Genomic DNA, 24,624 nt, shown 5'->3' with positions numbered 1-24,624 from the left:
AAATATTGTTGTTATTGAGTAATCAAAATCCTAGCTCAAAATTTCCAATTCCAATTTTTATTAAATGAAATACGTATTGAAACGGTATTCACATTTTGCAATGTAAAATGATATTTTTGAATAATTAATATCATTGAACGTTTAACAAACGATGTAATTATATTTCAAACATTTATGTTTCAAACATTAATGAAATAATATCTTCAAATAATATTTGTTTATGAAAATATATCAGTTTTCTAATATTTTTTTTAATTTATTTCTTGTTTCTCAATTTTATTTTTAACAATTTTTTATTTAATCTAAACTAAATTTTCATTATTTTTAAATATTAATTTTTCCATTTTTATTCTTAGATAAAGGACGATTCCATGCTAGAAGATCTGAATAGTGTCTTAAACAATGGTGATGTTCCCAATATCTACAAAGTGGACGAAATGGAAAAGATTTATCACTCTATGCGTGGAGCAGTACAAGAAGCAGGGTTAGCAATTAATAGAAGCAACCTTTTCTCCGCTTACGTGAAGACAGTCCGTAATAATTTACACGTCGTTATTACTATGAGGTAGATATATGAAAAAAATATCTATTCTTGGTATGATAAAAAAAATTAAATGAAATATCCAACAAAACTAAACTCTCCGCTCCGATCTGTTCAAAATTGAAGATATGAAAGATGTCTAATAATCTATGAAATCGTCATATGTGTCTTTGTGCGAGATATATAATATAAGTTTAAATATCGATTAATCAAAATAATAGTTATCGAGTAATCAAAATCCTAGCTCAAAATTTCCAATTTGTGTGAGATATATAATAAGATTGTATATCAAGAAAGTCAAAAAAACGTATATTCTAGAAAATAATATTATAGGAATTAAATAAAAGGTCGATTTGTGGAAAATTGGATAAATTTAAGGTTAGATCGATAAGACGAAGAGATTTACAAATATAAAATTTAAAAAAAAATAATTTTATGAAATAGAAATATTAAAATTTAACATAAGATTATGAGCTTTATGATTTAGTAAATTATTCAGATTTCAAAATTTTTTATATATATTGTACGTTGAAAATATGTAATTAAAGTTGAATCAAAACCTGATGAATCGAAACTTGAATTTAAAAGTTTTACTTATAAACTATCAACAAAAGTTTACTTATAATTTATCATATATTGGTTAAGAGCAAAATTATAAAATCCTCGCAACATCTTTTAAAATCTTATCAATAATCTCATTAAGAGTTGAAAATAAAAGTATTTTTTTAATTTTCAGTCCGATCGGTGAAGTTTTTCGTGCCCGTATCAGACAATTTCCAGCATTAGTAAATTGTTCAACAATTGATTGGTTTTGTCCATGGCCAGAAGCTGCTCTTCAAGTTTGTTATGTTATATTATTTTTTGCGATTTGTGATATATTGAGATCAATAATAAATGGATACGATTTCATTTTAATGATCTGTAGCAATGATCAATTATTATTTTCATAGTAATTAGAGAAAAATAAATAGAATATTTAATTTCTTTGTCTATATTATTATAAATAAAAAAATCAAAAAGTTTTATAATAAAATAGAATAGTTTTTGTAATACAATTAAATTCAATTATAAATCGAAGGAAAAGAATATGAAAACTTTTTGTAACTTATTGTACGATAGAAAAATAAAATTTGGAATGTTCCTTTTATAATGTTCAAAACACATATTTAGTTCATCGTATCGTTCGTTTATATATTTATATGATAAACAATCAAAATTAAGATATACTTATATATATATATATAAAATAATTAAATTTATTGTTTCAGAGTGTTGCAATGACATTTCTCATTGATATACAAGACGAGTCGATTACTGATGATGTGTTGCAATCGATTGTAAAAATGTGTCAATACATGCATTCAAGTGTGATTGAAGCAAGTGATCTCTATTTGAAGGTAAGACAGAATGATAAGATAAAAGAAATAATATTTACAAAGGAACCGAAAAAAAAAAAATTCTTTTGTTTATTATTATTTGTTTATGTACTTCATATCACTATTTATATAATTTTTATGAGATTTTATTTTTTCCGCTGAATGATATGTTATAAAGTCTTCTATTTTTTTATTTTAAATAATAATTGTAATATAATAGTAGATTAGATCAAAACAGTGGGATAAGAATAAAATTGAATTTTTTGTTATTTATAACTTTTAAATAAATATATTTTCCATAATATAAGTAACTTCCATAGATATTTATTTATAAATATTTATTCGATAATATAATTTTTGTTTTCAACGCATAATAATATAATAACATAATTTTAATTTGTCCTATATTATTCCAACATAAATTTGTTCTTTGGAGATTCAAGTTACCTAAGTTCAATTATATATTCCAATATTTTACTTGATATAATCTTACATAAACACATAACCTGAAAATATATGTAGCTAAAGCATCTAAATTACTAAAGGAAATAGAATTCATGGACAAACAATGCAACAAAATTAATTTTCTCTATATATATTTCACAGTAATAATGATCAATTATATTAAAAGAAATCAAATTCAAAACAAATAATTTTATAAATATAAATAATTTTAAATCTCGAGAAATATTATTCTAATTAAATAAATTCTTCTTTGAATAATTTTTTAATTTTCAATAAACTATTTATCTCTTTGATAAACTTTATTATCTTTATAATATTCCATTGAGAACAAAAAAATATTTAAAATCTCATAATGCAACAAATTTTGTTGAGATGGTTGTTAAAAAAAAAAACATTTAATTTTTTATTTTATTCTTAATATTAAATTTTAATACATAGTTTTAATAAGTTTTAATAAGTTTTATGTTAAAAAAATAAATTTAAAATATTCTCATTATTAACTATAAATTTCAATATGCAAATTATTAATGAAATAAATATATATTAATATCAAAATCATTTAAATATAATGTATTGATAATATATTATTTTAAATTTTATTGAAAATATATATAAATGCTATTTCATTCCAATTATCCACATATCATTCTATTATGGTTCTATAATTAAAAAATGATAATTAAAAAATAAAAAATATTGATTTTTAATAAATAAAAATATTTTGTTTGATATTAAATTTTCACTTGTCATTAAATTAAATTTATTATTAATTTGTCATTATTATTTTTTAAAATTAAATTATGCCAAAAATATATAATCTAATTTATTTTATGAAAAATGAAAAAATTTTTTCGTAAAAATATAATACCCGATAATAAATCGATGAATAAAAAAGAAAAAAATTGTGTTCTGTAGGAATTGAATCGTCATAATTATGTTACGCCCACGTCGTACCTTGAATTATTATCCAGTTACGGTAATCTCTTAGAAAAAAAGAAAATGGAATTAATGTCAGCAGCACATCGTCTTACTACAGGTAACGAAAATTTAATTAGATTTTTTATTTTTCATTTTATGAAATGATAAATAATCACCTAATAATAAAAGAAAAAAAAATTTGAATTAAAAATTCATAGAAAACAATAATAGGAAATAATAAAAATTTCATAGAAAAGTTAAAATACACTCTGTATATACATATATACATGGACATGAATATAAATGAATATTGGTTCAAAGAATGTGAAGAATTTTTGACCTTCAAATTAATTTCTGGATAAATAATTTTTATAATTAAGATACAATAAATCTCATTCAACGAATTAAGCTCGAAGATAGAATAAAAGAATTGAAATTGATTAATTTTTAATAGTGAAGAAAAGAAAATTGCTTTTAATCTTCTAAAAGCGTGGAAAAAATAAACTAAACTAAAATTATTTTTCGAGATGGATTTTGAAATTTTAATTCTTAATTTTTTCTTATATCAAAAATTATTTTACACAGTAAAAAATTATTTATTAAAAATAAAAATTAAAATACCATAATTAAATTACTACAAAAATCAATAAAAACAATTTTTAAGTAGTGACAATTAAAATATTTGTAATGATCAAATTTAAATTTTAATGATTTAAATATCACTAAATTATGGAAAACAATTTTTACAGTAAAAAATAATATATAACAAAAAAAAATTTTATCTCTTCCTTCAAAACTATCATACAATTTTTCATTAATTAATTTTTATTAATTTTTTGATTAATTTTCCAATTGTAAATGTTTTGTTGTAGATTAGCTTGTCTTTGAATAAAAATAACATTTTTTTTTTTCATGATTAATCAATTAGGATGGAACTTGAGCCAAGTTATTTAAATTAAATGACATTGTTCAAAATTATGATTGCATTTCCAACAAATTATGATTTACATCACCCATTTCTCGAGAATCTATAACTTTCAAGGTACACTTTATTCATTTCTAAATATATATGTAGATAAATATTCCTTTCTTTTGATTCATCGATCGTGGTTGAAATCATGCCAAATTTTCCATTCATATCAATTATAATCTCTTCTTCTAAATTATAGCAAATTAGCAAATTATATTTGCTGTAATTAATTTCTGAATCGTAAATTTTCGATTCAATTTGTTTCAATTTCAAACTGATGATTCCTTTTCTAGTCAAAATTATTTATCATGAGATAAATATAATAGCTAGTCAATATAGTGAACAAATAATCTCAAAATTCGAAATATATACTTTTAATTGAAAGAAACAGAAGAAAAAAAAATAGAAATTAATACAAAGTAATTGAAATCAAGATAAAAATTGCTTAGAAAAGAAAATCTTATTTGGAAATTTTCCATTTTTGAAATATTTCAACTTCTGGAAAATGTAAAAAAATAAGTATTTAAAGAAAAAAACTTCAAAGTCTTTCTTTTGAGAATTTTCTCAATTTCTTCGTCATCGATATTATTTGCCTCTTATAATTTTTTACTCATTATATCCTCGAGAGCGGAGAAGAAATGTGAAAAAAAAAAGAAACATCAAAGCGAAAATATTAACAGTATATTTTCCATGGGTCAAAGGTAAATGATCCGCGCAGGTAATTTTGAAGACGAATGAATTAAGCAAAACTTGTCTAATAGGAGATTGTAGTACGTGCCAACTCCGTTATTGATTTCTTCTACGCGCGAGTCATAAATGTATTAGCTGCAGAACTAAGAACAGTGGACACTCGATAAATTTATTAGAACCAACCATCGAAAAATTAGTCGATGATCGAAGCAAAATAGGAGCCACTGTTATTTATACTCTCTTCTTAATTAACCTGGTAGATAACCTTTATTAAATTTCATTTAATTATTAGGATATATTTTGATTGAAACTTCAATATTCTCTTGAAGATTAATAACATCTTCTATAAAAAGAATTAACTTTTTAAATAGGAATTCTGTTGATTATAATTTTTAAAGTTTAATCTGACATTTATAAAAGTTACATTAAATTAATAAGAAGATTAATTTTCTATAAAAGAAATTAACTGTTGATTATTCTGTTGATTGCAATTTTTAATTTTAATTTGAATATTTTTTAGGGATAATAATCATATGTGTAATCAATAAACATTGATTTAATCGAAATTATATAATTAATAAATAAATAAAAAAAATTAAAACAAAATTTAAAACTATAAATAGAGGAATAAACTTTTAATTCACATGACGTTATAAAAGATACTAAAAATTTCTGGTATAAAAACTAAATATTGGAACGAGAAAATTATTTATATCTATTATAAAATTTTTTATATTTTTCAATCAAATTATTTTAATCAAATTTATTTATATTATATATAATATAATATATTATTTAATATATAATATATTATATATTATATAATAATATAATAAATTTATTATATTATTTTAATTAAATTCAACATTTTTCTTTTATTATTTTATCTGTTTTCATAATATTAATAACATTTTATTTGTTTAAATTGTGAAATTTTATAATTGTAATTTTCGAAAATATTTCTATTTATAAAATATAATTTTCTACTTTGAAAATTTGATTAAAAATTTTAATTATTTTAATAACATATTTCAAATTGTAAAATTGAATCGCAAATATCTATAACATAAATACGTAACAATTAAATTTTAATAATTAATTTTGATGTAAATTAAATTAATTCATAATTTCCATTATGAATTAATTTTAGTGGAAAAATCAATTCTTGAAAAAAGAATATTTCTATATTTGTATAATATAAATATAGTATTTATATTTATATGATATAAATAATAATAAAATAAATAATTTTAAAACTTGTATTAAATATCATTTAAATATGTTGAAAATGGTAGTTTACTATTACAAGGAAACAAGGAAATATATTTCAACGTAAATTATTATTACAAAACAAGGAAATATATTTCAATGTAAATTATTTCGCAATAAACATTACTATATTAGCGTATAAAGTGAAAAAGTCATGATACTTACAAGATCAAAGATATGTTGAAATTGAATTATTTTCTCCTTCTAATTAAACATTTCTAATTAAATCTTAATTTATCAAGATTTATCAAAATCTTTTGCTATTTTTATGTAAAAAATATTTTATTCAAAAATCAAAAAATATGAAACCAAATAACATTGCATTTTTATTTGATTTTCCTGGTTTTTTTGAAATAAAACAACTATATATTTTTTTCAATTCGCCTTTGACTACATTCCATTTACATGCATATATATCTATATTTTTCGAGGTTATATAGAATACGTTATAGCTAGTAGTATCCAGTTTTCAGTTACAATAGATCATCCTATACACAAGAAAAAAATAACATTTCATTTTTTATTGAAATTTTCCAAATTCATTTCGAATAAAATCATAAAAAATAAAAATAATCGAATACAACTATTAATTTTGAGTCAATAATAATTATTTTTGGAACAAAATAATTTTATTCTATTAAAAATTACATTTTATTAAAATTGTATTTCACTTAAACATTAAAAATTACAAAAATATAATTTTAACATTTTCCTCTTTTTTCTCTTTTTGCATTTCATTGCATTCATCTTTAATTTTTTCATAGGTTTGGACAAATTGGCACACGCGGAAGTAGAAGTAAAGAACATGCAGCAATTATTGGCGGAAATGAAGCCAAAATTGGAAAGAGCAGCAGAGGCAACGGCTAGAATGATCAAAAGAATCACTCTCGACACTGTTGGTATCCTCGATCCTTGAATAAATGCGAAATCAAAATTGAATAAACGCGTTATTAAATAAAATTTATTTATTTAATACAAATTGCAATTCAGTAATTGCATAGAGAAAATTACATAAAATTTAAAAGATTAAAGTTAATGATATTAAAAATGGAGCATTTAAATTTAGCAATGGAAAACAGAATAATCTATATAATACAATTTTAGTTATAAATTCTATTAGATAGAATCACATATTTTTAAACATGTTATCTCTAAATACTTGAATTGTGTGATGGGTGCAAATATAAATTAAAATTGATGAGATGGAGTAAAATAGGAATCGATGAAATTGTTAATAATATAGAATAAAAAAAGAATATTGGCAATTATTCTCAGGATTAGCTTACTCAAAAGTAGAGTTAAGAATAAGATAGAATTTTTCTTTACTAAAAATATAATACTTAAAAATTAATAATCTATTATTTTTATCAACATATGATAAAAATAAATGTATCAATTAAAATGATTTTGTTATACGTAGATTGAGGCAGAAAAGACGAGGGCAGAGGCGAAGATACAAGAAAGTTTAGCGGAAAAAATGAAAGCTGAGAATCAAGCTATTAGGGACGAAGCGGAAGCAGATTTGAGTGGGTTATTGTATTCTTTTATACTTATATTTTTATTGATATAACAAATGGTGGAACGATCGTATATATCTTTTTTATAATCTTTCCTTAAGATTATCAACTATCTAATTTTAATTAAAAAAAAATTGTTTGGAACACATTCTTCTAAATTATTATTAAAGAAACAAAAGAAATCTATATAATTCTTTTCTTTTTTTTTTAAGTCTTTTTTTTTTTTTTTAATATATTTATATATATATGCTTCTATTAATTATCAGATTTGTTTCATTAATTTTTACTTTTTCACAAATTCTCATTTTCATCATAGTATTTATAAATTTCAAATTATTATATTCCAAGTATCTAAGTCAGTGTTATCTATAATAATTTTATTATAACAACTATATTGGATATAATCCTGAAAAGGAAACATTTAATATTTTTTTTTCTTTCTGATCCATGTATTCTTATTTAACCTGTCTATCTTCCATGTCAATGTTAATATATATCTACCATATTGTATAGAAATACCGATGATTATTCCTAATATCTAGAAATATAACGCAATATTAGAGTTCGCAAAAGTTAAATATGATTTGTTTGCAATATATTTCTTATCATCAAATCAAACCTGGACAATAATTCAATTCGTTATTTTAACAAGAAAAGTTAAGATAATTTTGAATAATTTATTATAATAACTTAGAAGTGAAATATGAAATTCCTTGGGAAAAGTTTTTAATAAAATGATGAAATTCGTTCGATTATATATAGAATTTCTCTCTGCAAACTTTTTAATCTATGAATGTTTTATAAAGTTATATTTGAAAGGAATTCTAATCTGAATACGTATAACTAAAATTTTGGAAAAAACTTATTTTTGATAAAGACACGCAGATATAAAATATATGTATATTGATAATTTTTGTATCGTATGAATCATAAAATATCTCTTTTCATTTAATTCATGATATGTTCAAAAGAGATTCCTGCTTCACACAAATGAAACACACAAATAATTATAAAAAATTGGTATCATGAAATTAAATATATATAATAAATTAAAATAAAAATTATAATAAATTAAATAATCATGAAATTTCTAAATAATAAAAAAAAGAAGTATCATCAGCTATACAAAATACAAAAATTATTGTATTCCAAACGGTGTCAGAAAATGAAAAACATTTATCTTATTATCTTTTCTCAATACTTTGTCCTGAAAATTATTTCAAAACGCATTATTTTAATTAATTAATCAATAAGTCTACTATAAAAGTAATCACCGTTATCACAGATGTATTTATCCTGAAATATGTTTACTCTTCAACGCAATACTTTGTGCAACGATCTAATCGATACTCCATTTACCGTAGGTGAAGCTCGTCCTATGTTGATAGCCGCCGAGAAGAGCTTAAAGGCTTTGAATAGGGGCGATGTTACCGAGGTAAAAGCGATGAAAAGGCCTCCTCCCGGTGTGATCTTAGTTATCGAAGCAGTTTGTATTATAAACAACGTGAAACCGCACAAGGTTTGTATATATATTTGTTATATTAAATCGAAGTTACGAGTGGTATTAGATAAGAGTTAGATGAAATTTGGATCGGTTTCATGCTCTGTATAGCATTATTTCTAAGTAATTATTATAAATCTAGGATTTGATAATTCATCGAAAATGATTATAAATAAAAATTCATGATGATTCATCAGGCACTCATCTATGATTAATACAGGTTTTGAGATTTATAAAAATATTTATTTATATATATATTGTATATATATATATACAATGAAGCATTTTTTTACATAAATGAATTTTTTTTAGGTTGAGGTGACAGGAAAATTTGGAGAAAGAGAAACAAAATTGGATTATTGGACCCCTGGTAGCCTGTTACTCGCGGATCCAGGACAATTTTTGTACTCCATGGAGAATTTTGACAAGGAACAACTTACAGAGGAAATAATCAATAAGCTAAAAGTCTATATTGAAGACCCTAACTTCCAGCCAGCTAAGGTTTGTATTTGTTATTTGATATTTTCTTAATTCAAAGTTAAACGATTTCCTATTGTATATCTTCCATTAAGAACATATATTCCATTAAGAACATACATTGTAGGGAAATAAATTGTGTGAATATTGTGATGTTATATTTGTTAATTCAACAATTTTTGTAATCTGTTTGATTATTAAAGAAAAAATATTAAAATCTTTTTAAGATGATCCAAAAAAAAAAAAATTAAAAAACATTAATTAAGGAGCTATTTATTTTTCCAGCTACTAAAATATTAAGTAAAAATTAATTAAAAAATTATTCATTTTCAAAGCATCAAAATTTATTAATCAATTTCTATCCTCATTCTACGAGTGGAAGTCTTTCTTGCAATAAATTAAGGGAACGAAATAATGAAGAAAAAAAATATTCCATAAGAATACTGAATCGCGTATTTATCATATTATTATATATATATATTTATATATTTTATCTAAGAAACGATATCACTCCGTTTCAGATTGAATATGTATCAAAGGCATGCCATTCATTCTGTCTATGGGTGCACGCGATGTACAACTGGTACTTCGTGAATAAAAAAGTGAAACCAAAGATGGAAGCGTTGGCAAAGGCCGAGGAAATACTTCTTGAGACCGAGAGGGCTCTGAGCGCCGCGATCCAAAGGCTGAGAGAAGTGGAGGAAGGTATCGCCCTATTGCGAAAGCATCTTGAAGAGGAAGAGGAAAGAAAAGCCGAACTTGAGAAGCAAAAGCAGCTTTGCGAGGATAGAATGGGAAGAGCTGTCAGACTAATAGTAGGTCTTGCTGGAGAACAGGTACGTTGGGCCTCGACTGTGGTTGAACTTCGCGATTCTGTGAAAAACGCCGTTGGTGACATTCTGCTGGCCTCAGGTACAAATACAGAAAAATAAAAAATAAAATTTCGCTATTTTTTCATTCTACATTACATCTAAAAAGATTATTTTGTTGGCTAAAAACATTCAAAAATTTCAAAAAAATTATATACATTATAATATGATATTATATACATATAATAATAATACATATAATACATATAATAATACATATAATAATATATATAATAATACATATAATAATATGATTCACAGGTGCAATAGCTTATTTGACACCGTTTACGGATATATACCGAGAAAGGCTTTTAGATTCCTGGAAAAAAGTTCTCGGTGAAGGCGTGCCGCATACGCCAGGCAGCGACCCTGTATCGACTCTGGGAGATCAGGTGGAGATAAGAAAATGGCAAATTGAGGGGTTACCTAGAGATATGTTATCCGTGGAAAATGCCGTCTTGGCAATGCATTCGAAACGTTGGCCACTTTTCATAGACCCCCAAGCACAAGCGAACAAATGGATACGTGCTTTAGTAAGCAAATAAAATGCTTACTAAAATATTTTTCTTTATACGAGTCAAAAGTATAGCAGATAAAATAATCTAAATGGTTCTTTAAGATTAATCAAAACAATCAACATCATTTTACGTTATTTTCGATTAACTTTATACAATCTTTTTTTTTTTTTTCATTGTTTCTAATTAATTCAATGATATGCAGTACAAAGAAGAAGGTATATCCATTGCAAGAATGACAGATAAAGAATTGCTTCGTGTAGTCGAGTCATGTGTTCGATTCGGAAGAGCTTGTCTTATTGAGAATATTGGTCTTGAGTTGGAAGCTGGTTTAGATCCAATTTTCTTAAGATCATTATTCGAACACGGTGGTCAATGGTGTGTTAAAGTTGGGGAGGACATTGTTCCTTATAATACAGATTTCCGTCTTTTCCTCACAACGAGACTCGCAAATCCTCATTATACACCAGAAGTATGCGTGAAGATACTATTGGTTAATTTTGCGCTCACCTCAACGTACGTAAATCTTTTTCTTGAAAGTAATATAAAATTTAATGAAATTTAGTGGTTCTTTTCATTCAGTTCTTAGAATCATAAATTTATAAACACGCATTTTTCTGAAATTAATAATTTCTTAATTCAAAGTTATATTTTTTTTTTATTTTTATATACGATTTTAATATTAAATATTTTACATTGATAAAAAATATAAAATATAAAAGTGGTCTCGAGGATCAAATGTTGTCTTTGGTCGCGATTCAAGAACGACCTGATCTTGAGCAAGCGAGAAACGCTTTGATTTTGGCCAATGCTGAAATGAAAAAAGAACTATTGGAAATTGAAGATAGAATTTTATATCGATTGACCGTGTCCGAGGGTTCTGCTGTCGATGACATGGATCTTATTCTCACCTTAGAGGCATCCAAAATTAAAAGTGAAGAAATCAAGGTTTGAAATTCTTAATAAATATCTTATAAATTAAATTTTTGATTTTAACGCATATTAAATTGAATTTAAATTTTTTATGATTTAATATAAATTTAATCTAATTTTAATTTATTTTAATTTATAATCTCATCAAATCAAATTATATATTATATACGTTTACATTTGAATAGCAAATTATATAGATATAATAAAATCTTTGTCTACAGTTTTCAGAGATATAGATAGTTTATTAGATATAGATAGTTCTTTAAATGTTTAAATGTTAAATGTCTTTTTTATACAATCTTTTTTTCTTATATTCTCTTAGCTTTAATCTATTATTTAAATTAATGTAGTTTTATTTTACGATCAAATAAGTAAATAAATAATATTATAAAAAAAATAAAATTATAAAAATTTTATTTATTTATAAAATCGTCCATTTTATATTTAACAAACAAATAAAATAATCATTATTATTTTCCAAAATCTGCATTTTATAAAAATTCGATCGATCCGCTCTCTAGCGGCCAATAAACAAATTTATCATGGTATGTAACATATAGGTAAAAATGAAAGAAGCCGAGATCACTCAAGCAGACATCGACATGACCAGATCGCTCTACATTCCCGTGGCAGTTCAGGGACGAATTCTATACTTTTGTCTGTCCGATCTGCAATATATCGACACTATGTATCAGTACTCGCTTGAATGGTTCGTCGAGATCTTCAACAATAGCATACTTGCAACAGAAAAGAGCGGTTCGTGAAATATCCTGTTCACTAATTACTTGCCTGTATTTATTAGCCTATATGCGATAGGAAACATCATAATCAATTATTTGCCAAATAAACTAAACATTTCACTCTTTAGAGGAATAATTATACCCAATACAAAACGTATAATATATGCAATTGCATTAAATTAATTATTTAACACTCATATTCATAATCTATATATTGCATATAATCTACATATATTTATTCGATCTGTTATTAATTCAAAAATTATAATATTTTATATCAATATCTTATATGTAATTTATGAAAGATGAATCGCATTTATTTTTTATTCTTAGTTTCAGTTTAAAAAATAATTTTAATCTTTTACAGTCCATAATTATTTAATATAAATAAATATGAATAAATAATAAAAAATAATAATTTTATTAAGATCCATCTTATAATGTATCTAATCTGAATAAGCAAACATTCTAAAATAAAATCTATGTATAATCACATTGGAAATAGAATTGCAAAGGATTAATGTTCTAGAATAAAAATTTAACGAAAAAAAAAATTTTACATGGTTCATTTCAGTTATACAGAAACAATTATTCATTTGTATTCTATGAATAAATATGGAGATGAAAGTACTATGATTAATTAGCGAATGATATTGTTTAGGAGATATCCAGGAACGAGTGACCAATATCAATCACAAATTCATGTTCTCGTTGTTCTCGAACGTATGCCGTAGTTTATTTGAAAAACACAAGCTCCATTTTGCGTTCCTCGTCTGTGCCAGAATTCGTATGAATGATGAATTAATTGATGCGATCGAATGGAGGCATCTTTTATCCGGACCTATACCCATAACAGTGAGAATTATAATGAGTTTAATGAATTATGAAAGTGAAATTTAAAAGCTTCTTTTCAATTCTTTTTCTCGATTCATTTCGTTTTATTTTTTTTATTATTTAGCTTTGACCCAATTCGTTTTATATGTAAATTCGAATCCTATAAAAAATCGTGCTGAAAATTAATTAAGTTCCAAAAAAATTGAATAATAATAATCCAATTTATAAAAAAATTAATATTAAATTATCTAATTTTAATAATAATTAATTAATCATTTATATATTTTTATATGGCTTATGTTTATAACAAATAAATTTCAATTATTTTAAAAATGTGGTAATATAAAAATGATATGCAAATATTTTAATTTAATTATTAAAATTATAAAATTTCGTAGGAGGTTCCAAATCCGGCGCCTGAATGGATTACTCCACGTTGTTGGAAGGAGATCCAGGCACTCGATGAACTAGAAAATTTCAAGGATTTCGTGAAATTCTTTATAAGGAATGTGTCTCAATTCAAAAAAGTGTTCGATGAACAAGAAGCGCATTTGTGAGTATGCATGTTCCATATGTCATTGAAAATCATAAAAGATTTAGTAATCAAAAAAAAAAATCTAGATTAATTTTTAAAAGTTATTTACAATTAGATTAATTTAATAATTTAACACGATGAAATTTAATTTAAATTAAATATACTTATTTTAATTCTTTATTTATCCAGAACTCCTTATCCAGAGCCATGGCAATCGAAACTTGATGATTTTCAAAAAATGTTAATATTAAAATGTCTTCGACCCGATAAAGTGACAAATGCGATGCAATTGTACTTAGCCAAGTATTTAGGTCAAGAATTTATTGAGCCCCAAACTGCAGAATTGTCAGCAATTTATGGTGAATCTTCTCCAACTACGCCTATAGTTTTCATCTTGTCTCCTGGTACAGATCCTGCAGCAGAATTATACAAATTCGCGGATAAATTAAAAATGACCATGAAATTGCATGCCATCTCGCTTGGACAGGGTCAAGGACCCAGAGCAGAAGCTATGTTGAAGTTATCCGCAGAAGGCGGTTATTGGTGTTTCTTCCAGGTACATATATATATATATATTTTCATATATATTTTCTCTATAAGAGATCATTTGAAAAGATTATTATATAATTAATTGTATAAAATATTGTATATGGAATTATCTGTCATAATGTTATAAAATTAAAAAAAATAAAAAAATAAAATAAAAATAAAAATATTCTCGAGCAATTTTCGAGAGTTTTTTTAATAGTTATCTTATGTGTATTATTGTAAGTTATTTGAATATTATAAGAAAAGCAAGATTAGAAAACGCTAATCTAATACTTATATTTATATATACAATATTCAACTATAATGGAATTTGATAATTTGAACTATAAATCATTGCCAATATTGATTTAATGAATATATTCCTGTTTTAAGAAAAGAAAAAGACTTCTCCCTAAAGTGATAAAATACAGGATAAGGAAAAGGGGAAAATATGGGCTTTATCTTTCCTAAATATATGTAAAAGAGGAAGCGGAACCAATGGAAAATGATTTATTATATAATGGGGTGAATTGGATGAAAATATAGTTGCGGTTTGATAAAGAAATAAAGATATGAAAAGATGTAATTTGACTAAAAAATTTGACTAAAAATGAGAAAGAATCAAATTTGAAATTCTTTTTTCTTCTTTTTTTATTATATTTATCGATTTTATTGAACAATAACTCATTAATGGAAATATTTGTCGAATAAAAAATAAGAAGTATTTATTAAAAAAATTAATATTGCAATTAATACAAAAATTTGAAAGAAATTATCGAATTTACTATATTTATTATATTTACTATATTTACTGTATTTTACTATATTTTATTATTGTATATAATAAAATAATAATTAATATATTATTATTTTTTTAATTTAACATTACTATTAAATTATAAATAAATATAAATTGATATTCTTTTGAACAAATAGATTCCAAATAGAATATAGTTTCTATTGAAAAAGTTAATTCTTTTATTGATCTTATGAATTGTAAGTGGAAATAAGAAATATAGAATAACATTTAATTACACAATGATAAAAAAAACAGAATAATGATATAACAATGAAGAAGAAATTCTGCGGTAATCACAATTTTTTTCTTTTGAATATAGATTTGAAAAATTTGTTTTCATCTGTTTATTATTTTTTGAAAATACAATAAATTTAATAAAAAAAATAAATTTAAGACTGATAAATAGAAGATAATTTTAATGAAGATATAATTTTTTAATTTCAGTTTTTAATTAAAATAATTTTATCAAAAACATAATTTTTAATAAAATACAAAACTATATCTTAAAAATTAATATAAAATCAAGAAAATAAATTAAAAATATATATGTAATTATAATTACTTAGATCATAAATATAATTAAAATAAATATTAAATTTTTCATCAAATTTTTAATCAAATTTTAAAATAAATATATTTTCATAGAATTGTCATTTGGCTCCAAGTTGGATGCCAGAATTAGATTTGTTGGTTGAAGCATTAACACGGCAAACTAATCATCGTGATTTCCGTTTATGGCTAACATCCGCACCATCCCCTGATTTTCCTGTCAGTATTCTTCAAAACAGCAGTAAAATGACGATCGAACCTCCCAGAGGAGTAAAAGTAAAAGAATCATCTTATTTGAAATTCAAAGCTTTATTTTTTACTCATTATTTTTTACTATACTTTTTATATCTAAATATTTTTTTTCAAATCTTACACTTTCTCAATATATTACATAGAATTATATACATTTGTCCAACTTTTCATTTTTTTTAAATAAACTTAAATTCTTATTTATAATAGGAAATATTTTTGAAATAAGAAAATATTTTATTTTTGTTCACAGGCAAATATGTTTCGTGCGTATTTAGCTCAAGTAGCAGAAATGCGTATCTTCCTTGCATCCGAACATCCTAAAGTTCAGCAATTTAAGTGGTTGGTGTTTTCTTTATGCTTGTTTCATTCTGTGTTATTGGAACGAAGAAAATTTGGCTCATTGGGATTTAACATAGCGTACGAATTCACTGATGGTGATTTAAGAATATGTATATCACAGTTGCACATGTTTCTTTTAGAATATGATGTTATTCCATTCAGGGTAAAAATCATTCAGTAAAAAAAAAAAAAAAATGCATTTTATCTTTTATTACTTTATTACTTTATAAGTAATAAAAAAAACTTGTAATATTCATTTGCATGCAGGTACTCATATACACAGCTGGTCACATCAATTATGGTGGTCGAATAACAGATGATTGGGATCGTCGATGTGTGCTAACCATATTGAAAGATTTCTACAGAACAGAAATTCTATCACCGACACATAAATTTGATGTAGAAGGGTATTATGCTCAAGTGCGTATAAATAAAATAAAAGTTAAATTAATATTATCAATCGCTAATGGCCTTAAAAGCAATGATTTTCAACTTGTAACACTTTATTTTAGTAGTTATTCAGAATAGAATCATATATATAATGTTGAAAATAAATGTTTAAACAATAAAATTTAATTCGCATATATATTGTTACAAATCATTCATATATTATCCAATTACTACTAGTTGAGAATTATTAGCTTGAAGTTTTATTCATACAACATGTAGAATACATATTGCATATATATTAAAGATTATCGTTGGAATAAATATATTAAAGAAAAAATATATTAAAAAAAATATATTAATATATAAATATATTAAATATAATAAATATATTTAAATATATTATAAATATATTAAAAATATATATCAATAAATATATTATTGAATCAAATGAATAATCAGTATATATAATTAACGACACTTTACGTTTTTTTTACAATTATATTTTTACATACAGTTAACTGATGCAACGTTCGAAGAGTATATCGAATATATAAAAACCTTTCCACTAAATGATGATCCTGCGTTATTCGGAATGCATCCGAACGCGGATATTAGCTTCGCTCAAGCTGAAACATATGCATGTCTGAACACGTTACTCGCTCTTCAGCCACGAGAAGTTGGAATTGCAGCTGCAAGTATCGAAGAAGTCACGTTTCAATTAGCCTCTGAGATGTTGTCGACAATGCCTCCTCTCTTTAATATATCTGCTATACATCAAAAGTATTAAAAACATTATCTTCGATGTAAAAAAAAATAACGAAACATTTAAGAAATTAAAATATATTGAAAATATATTTTAGATATCCGGTTTTATACGAAGAATCATTTAATACCGTACTCATTCAAGAAGCTATACGCTATAATGGTTTACTGAATGTGGTAAAGTCGACGCTAGAAGATCTATTGAAAGCTTTAAAAGGATTCGTCGTTATGTCAGAATACTTAGAAACTGTATCGAAGAGTTTGTATAACAATAGAATTCCAACAGTTTGGCAAGATAAGGGATATCCCTCTTTGAAACCTCTTGGTAATCTTTCTAATTTATAACTGAATTTGAATTTATTACAATGTATACAATAGCATTCGTGTATATCTTAATGCTATTATCTAATGCTATTATTAATAGTTATCAATTTAAAGAATTGAAATTTTTGTTTAATTTAAAATCAAAATTATATTAAATATTATTTATGTAAGTTTAAATTTGTTACTAATAATCATATATAAATTCAACTTATTTTTATTTTCCAAATTCATTTTTTTTTTTTGAATTTTGAATTTCTTTCACTTTTCAATTTTCAAATAAATTATATTTATTAATTTGAAAAATGTAGGTGCTTGGTTTCTGGATTTGAAAGATCGAATTGAATTTTTAAAATCTTGGGAAAATTATGGAATACCGGCAGCTTTTTGGATTTCTGGTTTCTATTTTCCGCAAGCATTTTTAACAGGCACTTTACAAAACTTCGCACGAAAATACGTTGTTTCCATCGATGCAATTGATTTTAGTTTTCAAGTAATTTTAACTAATAATTATCTGATATTTAATAATTAAACTATTCAAAATTGATAAATTATTTAAAATATTATTAAATATTATTATTATAAAATATAAAAGTATAATATATAATTATGTAGAAAAATAATATGTATAAATATGAATAAAAATATATATAAATATAAATAGAAAAATAATATATATATACATATGAAATTATTTTTAATTTTAGGTACAAAGTAAAATGCCAAAACAAAGACCGCCAGATGGTTGCATTATTTATGGTCTTTTTCTCGAAGGGTGCCGATGGGATGGAAATTATTTGAACGAATCTTTCCCTAAAGAATTATATACTAGTATATATACATATATATATTATAACATTATGAAAACTATAAATTTTTTTTTTCATTTTTTCAGCATATTTTATTATTTTTTATCTATATATTTTATTTATTATATAATAATATATTATATAATAATAATATTATATAAGTACATAATATAAGTACATAAATTTTTAAAGTATCTATTATTGCTACTAAGAATTGTTGCCTTTATTTAATATTTTTTATATTTTTCTCATGTTTTTTTTAATTTTTTTATATTTTTATATTTTAGAGAGATTTATAAAATGATAACTTAAATGATAATTTAAAGAATGTTGTTAATTACTATTATCATTTATATATTACATATTTCATATTGCATATTGCGATTATATATCGATTACAATACAATTATAAAAATATACAAAATCAAGAAATATTTTTGTATCATTTTATGTTGATATTTCATAATTTATAAAATAATAATAAAAATTTAAATTATAGATAGATATGAATTAATATAAAAAATAATTTTTATTATTAAATATCTTAAGTATAAATCCAAACATATATTTTATTTTTTTTTTAATCATATTTTATGTTTCATTAAATATCAATTATTTTGTATTTTAATTTAATTTCAAATAATTATATATATATAAATAATTATTATATAAATACTTTTTTTTAGATATGCCTCCAATTCTATTATTGCCGGAAGTACATCATAAAGAACCCGAAGGAATCTATGTTTGTCCCGTGTATAAAACTATCAACCGAGCAGGAGTGTTAAGTACAACTGGACATTCGACAAATTTTGTATTACCGATGGAGATTCCTAGTAAACAACCACAAGCTCATTGGATCAAAAGAGGTGTAGCTCTAATTTGCGCACTGGATTATTAACAATATTTTGACATTTATTTTACTCAATCCTTATTTTGTTTATTTAATTTAAAATGAAAATATTATTAAAAAATATTTTAAAACATATTAAGTGAATTTTACTTTATATAAATAGTAGAAAATCTTTCTATTAAATCCTTAATAAATTGAAATTGCGGAAACATTTTCATTAAATTTTGATATTAAAATAATTTTAATTAAAACAATATTTAATTTTTTTTTTAAATTTCATATACTTTATTTTTGAAATAAAATTAATAAATATATAATTGCGAAATAATAATGTCATAAATTATAAATAATTAATTTATAATAGTATTCGAACAAGAAAACGAAAACAAAATATTTTTCTTTTCAAACTTCATTTATGTTCCACAATATTATTTCATTTTGACTTTATTTTTATTGATTTTAATAATTCAGAACTATTTCTTTTTAAAAAATTTTTTAATCTATTAAAAATTTTTAATCTCAATCTAAAATATTTTTGAATATACTTTTTATTTTAACTTTGATTTAATTAATTAAAATTAAGTAAGTACAATTTAAATAACAATGCAATAGAATGAAAACATAAATAATTATTTCTCCATTGTAATCTTCAAAATTATTGTGTTATTTTATAAATATAAATTTGGATCTTTTCTTTTTGATCTTCTATGTTCTTCCGGGCACCATTTCATTAACCAAAATGTCAGTAGAAATGCTATCAAAATTTAATCAAAAGATCAAATTATTATGTTAAAAATAAAATAAAACTATATATTTTTAACATAAAATTTTCTAATATATAGAAATAAATATATAGAAATTAAATATTTTCTTAACTCTGATCATAATAATTTAATGTACAATTAATTGCATAAATATTAGTATAAATATAATTAAGGAAATAAAGTATTTAAAAACATATAGTTATAACCTGAATAGAATATTCATATATATTAATCTTTTCACATATGCAGAATAGAATATCTTGCAATGATATCTTGTTGTACAATGATAAGTGATATCGCGATATATCAAAAAATACGAACAAAAATTAATTTAAAAAATGTCTATATTATTTATTTATGCTATTTATTAGATATTAAATATTATATCTTAAAGAGCAAATTTTTTTTCATTATTTGTTTTAATTATGAATGATAGTTATAATTATTATAAATTATATCCTATTATTGTAAAATTTAAATATGATTGAAATATTGTACAAATGATATTACTATAAGATATTAATATATATAACATTTATCTCATTATAAATGATGAAATTAACAAATTTAAAAATAATGAAAGTAACAAAATTAGTAAAAATTTATATAATTTAGTAATTATATAAATTTAGTAATAATATAAATTAATTTATATATAGAAGAGTTTACCTGGTGCCATTGGCAAAGAAGTATAAAATGAGCGTATCAAAAAATTTTGTAAACCAGGAAATATAAATTTTGCCCAAACTCTTTGATCTGATGAAGCTAACGTGTAATAAACGATTTTTCGTATTCGAACCGGTAATTGTCCAAATTCTAAAGTCATGTGTGTATATTAATCTCTCAGCTCTTCAAAAGAAACAAGAAAATTAAAAATTGTGAAAACAATAGACGGAAACATATCAATTTTTGATATTCATTTTAATTATATGTATATATATATAGTATATATATTTTTAAATAAATAAATATATATATATAATATTTAGCATGTATATATATATATATACATAGAATTTAGCATGGATATATATATATATATACTATATATATTATATAAGTGTATAATATACTATGTATATTATAAATGTAAAAAATAAATATCGGATAGAAACATATTTAAATATATTAAATGCTTAAATGAATGTATTATATATTAGTAAAAAGCATTTTTTGTCTATTTACAATGTTAAATATATTTATTTTTTAATAAAATATATAAACAACGTTTTATCAATAAACATACTAGAAATGAAAACACTCAAAATACATATATCGAAATATGTATATACAATATAAAAATCATCTTATTGTTATAATTAAATTAATTTTCAAATTTGTTTTTAAACTTAAATATTATCTATAGGCATATGTTCTAATATTTTCGGTGGAACAACGAATTTATCTGGATTTTGTTCTAACAAGCATCCTAAAAGGCGTGGTACTGACAAAATTGTGCCGGATATCACAGAAGGGAAGCTTTGTCCATCTGGTATCTGATATATAATTAGCAATCTTTTGCTGAAATATTCACCATATGTAGATATATGACCAACTTCTATATATTGTTTTGAAAATGGAGACCATAATTCAAATGATACACGCATTGCTTCCCAAGGTCGTAATTCTGAAGCAGGCCTCATAACAATTTGATAATGATCACATACATTATCATATAATTTACATGCAATATTTAATAATTTTTCAAATTGCGTACTATATTCTTCACTCTTTCCATCTTTGACTAATATAAAAGCAATTGCAACTGAAGCTTGACAAACAGTAAACAAACCAATTGGATTAGATCCTGATCGAAAAGGAGTGTATTGTCTACCAGTTGAAAAATATGCTACTGGAAAATGATTTGGATTTATTAGTTGCTTTGCATGCATTGCCAAAAATGAAATTAAACTTGCACCTCCTACAAGATGCATACGATTAGGAGAATCTTCATTTTCTTCGCTATGATTGCTTATTACAAAAGCATCTGTAGGATCTTCGTGATTCAAACCAGAGCCATCTATTACCAAACTTCGACTGAAGTCTGCACCTGCTACTCTAATCATATTATTTGCATTAAATATTTTTCCAGCATAATTTAATACCCCAAGTTCAAAAAGAGCTGCATCATTGCATAAATAATATTGCATAGGATTTTTATATTCCAATAAACCAAGACGTCTTCCAATTTCAATGTGATTTTTTTTTTCTGAATTTGGATGTTCTTTCAAAGAATTAACACGTTTTAATATAACAGGACCTTGAATTGGTGTCCTTCCATCTACTTCATTTGGTAATTGAAATAATTTTTCCAAAATACTTTCATTTAAATCTTTAAGAGCATTTTTTATCTTATTTAGATCATGTTTTAATGCTTTAATTTGTATTTTTAACTTTGCAATTTCTGTTTGTTCTTCTACAGTTAAATTTTCCTTTTTATATAATAAATTTAATTTATTTGATATTTTTTCATTTTTTGATTGTAATTTACATTTATCTGCATTTACTGATTTATAAAATTCCCACATACTTTTAATTTCTTTAACATTCAAATTTATTCCTCTAGCTATAAGATCTTTCTGTACTCTATCAACATCTATTAATTTCTCATCTAAATCTATATATGGTTTTAAAAATGAAAAATATTCTTTGCCTTTAACACTTGAAACAAGTAATGCAGAAGAATATTGTCTGCTAGAGTGCATTAATGTACTAATATATTTAATAGAATTATGTTTTAAACTACTAGAATATATACATTTCTGTATAAAATGTAATATATAATTTGTCATTTTCATTTATAAAATTTGACAATTTTTATAATTTACTAATATATAAATTTTTTAGAATAAAGATTATATTTCTTAAGAGAATTATTTTATACATCCACTTTAGCTATTTTAACTTGTGATGAAGTTTCTGGTTCAACATCCATATTATAGTTAGTGTAATTTATAGTCTCAATTTTCCTTTTTTGTGGAATAATATAGCTTCCTTTGCCAGCTGCTCTTTCTGATTCCTCAATAGAATATGGTTCTAATTCAAGAGCTTTTAATCTGCGTTTATGTACTTTTGTTGTAAAATGATCTTGTAAAGCAGTGTCATTTATAAAATACCTCCTACAAACAAAAATAAATTGTTTCCAATTTATAAGAATATTTATAATGTTGAATGAAAAAAATATTTAGATATATAATATAAAAATATTCAAATATAAAAACGATTATAGATGCAAAAAATAATTAAGAAATTATTAAATTTAAATTAGAAATATAATAAAATAATGAAACATGTTAAAAGGTTATATCACGTAATATATTACTATCAAATATAAATACTTACGCGCAATGAATACAATAATATTGACCTGCTCCTGGTTTATCTAAATCTACTTCTTGATTTAGTAGATTCTTTATATTTTTGTCTTTCAAATCCTCATCAATCTAAAATAAAGAATATCGTATAACAATTGCCAATCATATGTACCCACGTGATTCATATGGTTTTAAATAAAAATTAGGTTATATTATACCTCATCTAAATCTTTTGTTCTTCTTTTAGTTCGCCAACCTTTTTTCAAATGTGTATCACCTCTATGATATTTTTTACGTTTGTAAGTCATTTTCAAAAAATATTTATATCATGCAATTGAATATTACCATCATTACAATCACATAAGCAATATACTTGTTTAACAAAATAAAGAGAATTGAACATATGTACACATTATTACATTAAAAGAAACTAGTTCATTTTATCTAAAAATAAATAATAAATAATAAGTTATTTATGAAATACAATAATTTATTTATATATAATAATTCATTAATAATTTTTATTTTATTTATGAAAAGCAATAAAATATAATAAAATTTGAATAATAAAAATGTAATTTTTGGTTCTTTTTCATAGAAATCAGCTATCATTTTTTAAATATATTAAAATAATGTTGAATTTCACATTCATATGTACATTATATATATTTATTAATACTTAATTTATTTTATATAAAAACTAAAAAAAAAAAATATATATCATTAATATGATACTTTATGATAGTTATACAATTATTGAAGAATTTTTAACATTGCTATTGGTCAAATAACGT

At 23.0% G+C, this 24,624-nt stretch overlaps 4 protein-coding genes across 4 annotated transcripts in view; 1 reads left to right on the top strand and 3 right to left on the bottom strand.

The window, feature by feature from the left end:
• The window catches only part of LOC122718871 (dynein axonemal heavy chain 1-like), a 60,130-nt gene extending 40,316 nt beyond the window's left edge, over positions 1-19,814 (top strand). Inside the window, exons 28-51 of the mRNA XM_043944247.1 lie at positions 357-565; positions 1,278-1,380; positions 1,810-1,938; positions 3,298-3,418; positions 6,994-7,124; positions 7,650-7,755; positions 9,111-9,265; positions 9,560-9,748; positions 10,246-10,636; positions 10,855-11,126; positions 11,314-11,624; positions 11,831-12,056; positions 12,602-12,797; positions 13,443-13,636; positions 14,014-14,168; positions 14,340-14,706; positions 16,123-16,302; positions 16,529-16,780; positions 16,885-17,037; positions 17,522-17,787; positions 17,868-18,094; positions 18,402-18,614; positions 18,820-18,921; positions 19,586-19,814. Coding sequence (XP_043800182.1) covers positions 357-565; positions 1,278-1,380; positions 1,810-1,938; positions 3,298-3,418; positions 6,994-7,124; positions 7,650-7,755; positions 9,111-9,265; positions 9,560-9,748; positions 10,246-10,636; positions 10,855-11,126; positions 11,314-11,624; positions 11,831-12,056; positions 12,602-12,797; positions 13,443-13,636; positions 14,014-14,168; positions 14,340-14,706; positions 16,123-16,302; positions 16,529-16,780; positions 16,885-17,037; positions 17,522-17,787; positions 17,868-18,094; positions 18,402-18,614; positions 18,820-18,921; positions 19,586-19,800 — 4,863 coding nt within the window. The 3' untranslated portion in view covers positions 19,801-19,814. The remainder of the gene's footprint in view (positions 1-356; positions 566-1,277; positions 1,381-1,809; positions 1,939-3,297; positions 3,419-6,993; positions 7,125-7,649; positions 7,756-9,110; positions 9,266-9,559; positions 9,749-10,245; positions 10,637-10,854; positions 11,127-11,313; positions 11,625-11,830; positions 12,057-12,601; positions 12,798-13,442; positions 13,637-14,013; positions 14,169-14,339; positions 14,707-16,122; positions 16,303-16,528; positions 16,781-16,884; positions 17,038-17,521; positions 17,788-17,867; positions 18,095-18,401; positions 18,615-18,819; positions 18,922-19,585) is intronic.
• Positions 19,815-20,432: 618 nt separating this feature from the next.
• On the bottom strand, positions 20,433-21,372 carry LOC122718875 (cytochrome b-c1 complex subunit 8-like; the record flags this gene model as incomplete). The annotated part of the gene is made up of 2 exons (XM_043944250.1): positions 21,186-21,372; positions 20,433-20,506 (listed from the first exon to the last, which is right to left on the bottom strand). Coding segments are annotated over exons 1-2 (231 nt in total), but the record flags the coding sequence as incomplete, so codon positions are not given.
• A 309-nt stretch (positions 21,373-21,681) lies between these two features.
• On the bottom strand, positions 21,682-23,314 carry LOC122718937 (serine--tRNA ligase-like). Its single transcript, XM_043944353.1, has one exon. It carries the CDS (start codon positions 23,312-23,314, stop codon positions 21,866-21,868), a length of 1,449 nt encoding a protein of 482 aa, XP_043800288.1. The 3' UTR covers positions 21,682-21,865.
• Positions 23,315-23,394: 80 nt separating this feature from the next.
• LOC122718938 (zinc finger protein 593 homolog) lies at positions 23,395-24,257 on the bottom strand. The gene is made up of 3 exons (XM_043944354.1): positions 24,049-24,257; positions 23,859-23,959; positions 23,395-23,635 (listed from the first exon to the last, which is right to left on the bottom strand). Exons 1-3 carry the CDS (start codon positions 24,136-24,138, stop codon positions 23,395-23,397), a joined length of 432 nt encoding a protein of 143 aa, XP_043800289.1. The 5' UTR covers positions 24,139-24,257.
• Between the last annotated feature and the right edge of the window lie 367 nt (positions 24,258-24,624).

The sequence above is a fragment of the Apis laboriosa genome, unplaced genomic scaffold (genome assembly GCF_014066325.1).
Source record: "Apis laboriosa isolate Shangri-la unplaced genomic scaffold, ASM1406632v1 scaffold68_cov148, whole genome shotgun sequence".
Classification (NCBI taxonomy): Eukaryota; Metazoa; Arthropoda; class Insecta; order Hymenoptera; family Apidae; genus Apis; species Apis laboriosa.
This window is presented reverse-complemented; position numbering and strand designations above follow the sequence as displayed.